This window comes from Saccoglossus kowalevskii, chromosome 7, assembly GCF_978046115.1.
Source record: "Saccoglossus kowalevskii chromosome 7, keSacKowa6.1, whole genome shotgun sequence".
Classification (NCBI taxonomy): Eukaryota; Metazoa; Hemichordata; class Enteropneusta; family Harrimaniidae; genus Saccoglossus; species Saccoglossus kowalevskii.
Window position 1 is genome coordinate 782,144 of NC_140647.1, and position 8,522 is coordinate 790,665.

At 39.5% G+C, this 8,522-nt stretch overlaps 1 protein-coding gene across 2 annotated transcripts; it reads right to left on the minus strand.

The window, feature by feature from the left end:
- Positions 1–2,358: 2,358 nt before the first annotated feature.
- Positions 2,359–8,454, minus strand: LOC100366822 (dual specificity protein phosphatase 19-like). Of its 2 annotated transcripts, XM_002737591.4 has the most exons (3): positions 8,241–8,454; positions 3,801–3,954; positions 2,359–3,693 (listed from the first exon to the last, which is right to left on the minus strand). In XM_002737591.4, exons 1-3 carry the CDS (start codon positions 8,452–8,454, stop codon positions 3,450–3,452), a joined length of 612 nt encoding a protein of 203 aa, XP_002737637.1. In that variant the 3' UTR covers positions 2,359–3,449. The 2 variants fall into 2 exon arrangements, 1 of the variants encoding a protein (XP_002737637.1); XR_013421664.1 differs by lacking the exons at positions 2,359–3,693; positions 8,241–8,454 and adding an exon at positions 5,090–5,303 and having other exon boundaries at positions 3,891–3,954.
- Positions 8,455–8,522: the final 68 nt, after the last annotated feature.

The window sequence follows — 8,522 nt, forward strand, 5'->3', positions numbered from 1 at the left end:
AATTACCACGCAACGTGGCCTTCCGGATCCGCACTACCCGGCTTATGTATGGGCACTGGGATCAGGGCGGGGAACCCATGGAGAAGGCTGTCAACGGTTAGCGTATCCCCAAGGGGTATCGATTCACCCAACAGAAGGCATTGGACATGACCGCTCCGAAACCAGGTTCAAGCTGTTTTTCTTTTTCTCCCGAAGAGTACCAATCCCCCCATCGCCCTCTGAGCCCCCTTCATAGCCTGGGTCACACGAGGGGCCCAGGGGAGTTGGCCAGCAGGCGTGGTCTCCACACCGACAGTGGGAGAGGAGAGTGCCAATGAAAACGGGTCCAAAACAAGAGTCTTGCGGCCGTCACTGTCCGGTTCAAAGGCTGCAACCTTAACTGCATATTAGTAAGGGATAGCTGGGCTTCGGTTGGTTGGGTATTCTGTTACTGCCCCGACAAAGTGGGGACGAGAAACGACAAAGCGCTCGCCCCCCTCCTGTTGGGGAAGTGGTAGCTGCACCTCATAAGAGGGTTGCATACCACCCTGTACAGGGGCACCAACACTGGAGTCCCCTCCCCTCGCAGAGTCATAAGTGGGGGCACTCTACACGGCCTGGAAAGACACAGGAAACAATGCCTGGTCAGCTCGAGTCTGAGGGGGGTGTGGGGAATACAGAAGAGGACGCATAATGCGATCCATTCCAGAGGAGGGCCCCCTTTATAAAAGAAGTGGACGCTCCATTCCCTCTGGTGTGAGTTGTCCCCCCACTGACCCTCTAAAGGAGAGATCACTGGGAGAATGGGACACACCTGACCCTAGCCCTGGCGATGGAGGTACAGGCAGTATCTCAGCCCATGCCCCACCACCTGACTTACCAACCCCCAGGGGCTTCTGCGTCCTACCCTGAGACTGCAGAAATGAGTTGACTTTTGAAGCCATCATCCAGACTGTCGATGCCATTTAGGAAGGAAGGCAACAGGGTCTGTCCCTGTGATTGCGCAAGCCACTCAGGGTGCGTCATACCGGTAAAGTCTCGATGGATTGAACCGGTTCAGTCTCTAAAGGACAAGCCGATTCCACCTTGGAACTCTGTTTATCAACATCGGTCACCGTGGTGACTGGAAACTCTGATCTCCCAGCAAAAGCGGTTGAACGGTGTTAGTTAGCCTCAGTATTATCCAGTGGGGAAACTAACTCCACGTTGCGAGAATTTAGATCCACTGCCGGTGTTCCCACGCTATCAACTGACATCTGTTACCTCAACGGTAAACGGTTCTGAAGGTCATGTCTCAATCATCGACCCTGGAACCTCGAGCCGGCGATTCAACTAACACAGGAAAAAATGGGGCCCGTAATAATGGAAAGCCTTTGGCGTAATGGAGTCAATCACCGACACTGGATTCCTAGATAATCTCAGTCATAATACTGTAACCTGCACTCTTGTCCGTGCGTCGCAACGGAGCTGAAAAATATCTGTACTCGTTGGTCGTGGAAACAAGAGAGAATGATCAGATCAGGCCTCACAAGCGTGAGCATCGAGGGTGACTTTTTAGGAGAGGACTTTTTTCTATAGGGAATGCTACCCTAAGGTGAACAGGGTATATTCCCTAATAGCTTCTGATCGGTGCTGTAATCTGTAGTTAAGCCTAATAAGTAATAAATGGAATTTATTATTTCCACTGACTATCTGGTAGGTGATGTGGTAAACTAGTTTCTGCCACAGGTGAGATGTGTATTCATAATGTGCATGTACGGTGATACTGCTTTTGATATTTAGCAAAATAATGAACAGTTTGTGAGGAAGAATACCTGGTTATAAAAACTCATTCAGTTTTACGGGCCCAACATGAAAAACTATTTAGATTTGTATGCATACAAGCATCCAGCTGTACAAGGATGTCTTGGGATATTTCAATGTACAATTGAATGCCACAATTTCTGTTTCAAGAAATATCAACAGTGTTAACAGTGGTGGACATACAGTTTTTGTGTCCCTGGTTGACAATGAGTTTTTCGGGTCGCTAAAACTATTACTGTAAAATCTGTTTCTATTAATATGGTACAATGCAACAGAGGGGATTAGAGCATCCACACATATAAGAAATGGTTCTCAATTCAAAAAGAATGAGTGCAACTTCTATTAGACATGCGGCTCCTAATGCAGATTTTATGATACTGGTAGTGTGAATATTTGTATAAAGTTTGTTCTATCCCAGACAACTGTACTTGTGTTATCTCACCCATTCCCATCTATATATTTACAGGTACTGCATCGTCTTATCCATATACCCACAGGTCTATGCTTGGACCTTCAAGTCAGAGAAATATCCCCACACTTCCAGAGATGTGAAACAAAACAGACCACACAGAGATGGACTTTTACCTACAAATTTAATTTTGAAGAATAACAGCTTCTAGAAACAGTAAACTGCTGTGCGTTTCTAAAATTTATAGCATTCAACAGTTTGCATAACCCATTACTTAGGATGAAGAGTGGTTAGTCGAATGTTTGTAAAAGATACATTGTATGTGCAATCTTCCTATTGATAAATAAATTTCTGGCATTCGTTTCATTCTCAAAAATAGCATGTCAAACCTAATTTGTGCTAGTCTAGGAGTGATCTTTCTGACCTGGATCCAGAAACATGTATTTCTCTGATCTATAATTCTTCAAATTACGCAACTTTGGTTTATTTAATACATTATTACGCAAGGTATCAAGACACTTTTTCTGTTTTATTGACCTAATCCGTAGAACACCAGCTAAGAAAAGACCATCAATATCATAATATTTATTGACAAACAAATCATACATTTTAGAGCATAGCAAGTTATGTCAAAATGAAATGAATTTTTTTTTTGTCTGTGTATTTTACATAATTAATCAGAGGCATTGTACAGATCTCCAGAAAATATTTTTTTTGTTTCACAGATAGACTCAAATCTTCTAGTAAAAAAAAATATATTTCCACACTACACTGGCTGGTCATCATTGTATTATGAATGAATTCATGTTTTTTTTAAATGTACATACATGCAAATGCATCATGGCGGAAAGTGATTTTCATCGTGAGTTTTTAATGTTTTTAATTTTGTAAATTCTTGTGGTACGTAATTAATATTGTAATAAAATGTGCATATTTTTTGTGATAATTTCTGTTTCTTCATTGTAAAAATCAATGACGACGCAACTAATTTTGTAATTTGATTATCCCTCAAAGACGTAACCTGTCACATGATGAATCAAAATTTTCATTTGCACTTATTTTCGAGGAGGGTGCTCGGGTAAGCGCCCACCCCTGAGTTGACGCCTCTGGGCGCTTACGTGGTCGAGTACAGTATATATAGTCAGCAGGTTCCCCTTTCATGTCAAGTTTGAAGCAAATCTATTCAATATGAGCCCTAAATCCACATAAGAAACTTGTGATAAAAAAACAAGAATATTAATTTGTCAACTGTATCTCTTCACCACTTTTTATTCATAATTTCATATCCTTGAAGTTGTGACATGAATCCAGCATTTGGCCGAATGCCTGGTCTAATTTCTTTCAGAGTTTCCAAACAATCCTCAAGTGAGATATTTTCTGTATGCATCAGATAGCCTATTATGATGCTGGCTGATCTTGATACACCGGCATTACAGTGGACAAGCACCACACCGTTGCTACTTTTTGCTTCATCAATGAACTTGAAACATTGATCAAAATATCTGCAGAAATTTTAAAAGAAAAAGTTAACTTTTATTACCACTCCATGTACTGCCCACTACAAAATTCCTCAAGGAACCGCTGCTTGTGAAGGCGATAATATACCAACCTTGTAATATCAGTTTCTGGTATGTCTAGTATTTCTAATTTCAAGTAAATAAAATCATCTTCAAAATGGTTATCAACTAATGAAGCCACATTCAGAATATGCGTTACTTTATTCTCTACTAGCAAGTCGTAATCTGCTGCAACATCCTGTGAACCTATCGATGAATTAAACAAAAATGTATTCATATTATGCAATACCTTGTATTCAATAAATTTTGATGAGTTGATTTGATGTGTTCCAGTGACATGTAAAAAATATGCAACATAAGTTTGAATAGAGATGACAAATTTAACATCAAAAAGATGTTGACTACTGCATTTCTATAATTTTATTCAGTGAAAATACACAACACGCAGAATTGCAGACATGACTCTACTTCTACTATAGCTGAACTGACAGTTATTGCAATTTATTTATCCAGTCTGCACAAAACATCATGCACTATGAGTGGTTTGTACTGTAGAACACAAAACGTGTCAACCTCGAAAATTTGTTACTGCCAAACGAACAGATGCGCTGTATTCGAGGTACTGAAAAACGATTTGAATGGAGCATTCCGAAGTCAGACGCAGGTTATTGTCGAAGCAACAATGTCTCTTTTAACGAATAGATGAAATCAATTTAGCGATTTCTTTATAAAATAATCTACAACGAAACTTAGAAACATTACATAAATATACAGACCCTAAAATTGTGTCTATTAGAAAACAAGTCAACTGACAACCAGTTCAGCGCTACTAGTTTTTTTGCAGCAGTGAGTTCTATGCTTGATTTTATCATGTTCAAAATTGTTCCATTTCAAACTGCACATGTACACACTGTAATTTCTCGAAATGCATACTAATTAGGTAACTTATCACTATTAAAAGTTATTAAAAATGTTAAGCGCCATTTTGAGCAATAGTACTAGAGAGAAATACGGCGAAAGTACCTTTTTTTACATTCAACTCAAAAAATTTGTGAAAATAATTTTCATACAAAACATCAAAAAAGTCTATTCACCGATAATTAATTCCAGCTAAAATAAAATATTTTACAGTATATGGCCCATCGGAGTAGAGGGAGCTCCTCAATTTCTTCCATCATTCGACAGCAATGACCACAGGGTGGTGCGTGACCATTGCTATCACGGGCGCTTGCAACAGGATTTATGGTTAAGGGAGATAGGCTTGTTTAGGGTTATATACTAGTATAGAAATAAAGACAGGGTATGAAACGTCCGCACTTGGAATCGCTGTACACCAAACGAATACGGCTGGTTTGTGAATAAACTCGCACACTACACTCACCAAAAAAGCAATCCACTTGACTATCAGACTCTTATTTATCCAATTTTGTCATACGTTTGTAATAATTTGTCTGTAAATTCGCAAAAAAATGATAATTTCTGGCGCTATCGAGCGTCGCGGCGTGAAAAACACAACTACTCCCTGACAAGCTCCGCCCATCGAACGCTCATTGGTAGAAAGGGTTCGGGTCAAAGGGTAACACTCTTGCTCACCTCACCGGGGGATATCACCCTATATAATCAAAAGGTGACTCGTTTCGTTGACAGTGGTTGGTGCTCTCTCCGCTTCGTCACAAGTCTGGCATCTCGCCGTTGATGCTTAATGATGTGAATGTCATTGAATTCTTCGCATAGGTCAATTTCACCGACATATTGATTTTTGCCGCCCTTATTTTCAAGCTGCAAATCTTCTTATATGCTCATTTCATCCATTATTATATTGTCGTACATCCACCTAAACACATCTGGGTTGAATCCAGGCCTTTGATTGATGACATTTTTATACATCATTGACAATCTCGTGGACGGCAGAATCAAGTACTTGTTGTCAATGATATCCTAGTAACCTTTGAACTCCTGCACCAAAGTTGAATTGCAAACTTGATTACTGCCCTGTCCCAACTACGTTCTTTGGGTTGCACTTTACTATTATTGATTATTGGAGTCAATAACGAAAGCATGTTTGAATCATCGTTCGGTGCTATTATGTTTAACACATCCCTTACATTAATTTCCGAAACGACACATTTCTTCCTGTCAGGGCTAGGCTCATCTACAGTTTTTGGCTGGTAGCTCTTCTGATAGCAGAACTTTGCTGACAGCTTCGACAAATATCGGAAGCAGAAGCCTATGATAATATGCGACAATACTTTATATCACGCACACTTTGAACAGTTTTACCATTTACTGGATTAGATTCAATTAGTAGGTTTTGTGTGACAGTAATATTACATGGTTTGGTCACACCCAGTGCATAGTTTTATCCTGTCTAAGAAGAGTACTAGAATATCTAAGTTATATTCTGTAGAAAACATGGCTGTTGGAAACCCATACTGTTTCAAATCAACTGCCGTATCATTTATCTTAACACTAAAGGAGTCATCACTGGTAAACGTTACAGACATAATGTTGATACCAATCAGCTTCTCTCGGATAATGAGCTTTCACAAGGTTACAGTCACAGTGTTACTGGTAATATCAGACTGAAAGAACCTTTTATTCAACATTAATGTTGCGATTTCACACATGTCAAGTGATTCGTTATATCCATCCTTATTGTGGCACTATGTCATACCTCTGTATATTTCTGAAAAGAAAATACACATCGTACACAACTAGAAATACAGTCAGATTATTATGACAGGGACCATGAAGAAAATTTGTGAAAGCCTCAAACACTTTGAAAAATATACTGCGAGTAATAATTGCGTGTAATAAATTAACTGTATAATAATTAGCCACTGCAATTATTGTTTAAATAACGAAATACCCGATTGTGATTTCGCATTGGAATTGTGCACGAAGAAGGATGGGCAAATCAACACGCACGCATACTAACCGATTGAATACATTGATTTCTAAATTAGCTACAAAGGCTTGCAAAAATGACGACGATACAAGTTTAATATAAACTCATAATATTTCAATTTCACCAGGGACCGGACACCTTACAATCAGATTATTTTGTGTATGGCTATGCAATGGCATTTTCTCTTTCCATATAAAAGTGCTGAATTTGGGACCCCATCTGGTGGCACATATGTGTATATCTTTTCAACGGGAGTACCCCCTAGAGGCCAAACAAATCCAGTGACGTTAACGACTCAGGCACGTTGTGATTGGAGTTTGACTGGAAACACAAGCTAAGGTAACGAGGGTGATTGTGACCAGTCGTAAGCGTGAACAGTGTGACCGGTTTGTCTACGTTCTTTACACATCTTCAACGTGTCTTTTTTCACTTCTCGGTATATATTCTGTCTTACTGTTGTCTATTGTGGTTACACCTATATATTGTTGGTACAAGACATTTCAGAGCTCTAGAAAATATCTGCCATTGAAATCGGAAAATAATGATATTATACATTACTAAAAAAACAAAGTCCTAGTCTATGTACCTTTTTACTGACAATCTTGTCGCTACCAGTGGTGGCCGCAAATGACATAGAATACGTTTTGTAAACTTTGTAAACTGACCCACACACAATACAATCACTCTCATTTGCACTTCTCAAGTTTGACAAAATCCTGTATATACATATACATATACATGTAAAAACAGAATTTCAGTAAAAGGAGACGAACTAGCTTGCAGTGCATATACTGTGTAGATTGATGTATACTTATGGTGAAAAATAAATTCTAATTTATTCATATTAACGATTACAGTCATATTCGATCATCTATTCATTATAAGATATATATTATGTAATAGCGTTTTAAACGTGTTTTACAAGTGTTGTTTTAACTTTAAAGCAATCGGTACAAACGCGAGACCGTGTTCGACGAAATGCTACTTTAAGAGTGGCACCCCCTGTAAAGCAGCGAATTTTCGAAAAAGCATTTACCAACGCGTTGAGATTGGTGTAAAATAGTTGATGTTATATGCGATAGTACCTACCAATAACTATAAAATGCCATCTTCCAGCTTTCATAAGAGATGAAACGCCCATTTTCTCCGGATTTTGGCTCCCGTATTTGCATTCGTAGGTGACCGCTATTGTATTTGAAATCAGGGTGACCCTTTGACCCGAGCCCTTTCTACCAATGAGCGTTCGATGGGCGGAGCTTGTCAGGGAGTAGTTGTGTTTTTCACGCCGCGACGCTCGATAGCGCCAGAAATTATCATTTTTTTGCGAATTTACAGACAAATTATTACAAACGTATGACAAAATTGGATAAATAAGAGTCTGATAGTCAAGTGGATTGCTTTTTTGGTGAGTGTAGTGTGCGAGTTTATTCACAAACCAGCCGTATTCGTTTGGTGTACAGCGATTCCAAGTGCGGACGTTTCATACCCTGTCTTTATTTCTATACTAGTATATAACCCTACCCAAGCCTATCTCCCTTAACCATAAATCCTGTTGCAAGCGCCCGTGATTGCTATGCAGCATGGGACTCCCTGTGATTGTGTATCACAAACAAATTCAACTTACTCAGCAATATCCATGGCCTCACACAGGCAACCTGCAAATCTGGTTTATAATCACCACAGAATCCCATACATCTTTCTCCCGTGTCTGACAACTTGAATTTCCCGTTGTCAAGGCGACACTCCATGAATTTCTGACCCCCAGAGGTCACCACAGTTGTTTCAACTCTTCGCAGAGATTTTTGAGAAAAAGTTCTGACGTCCCTCAGAAAATTCATGTTATATCCGGGGCTTCTATGTGACTCGTCCTGGATCATCTAATTCGCTATATTCACGATCAATTATT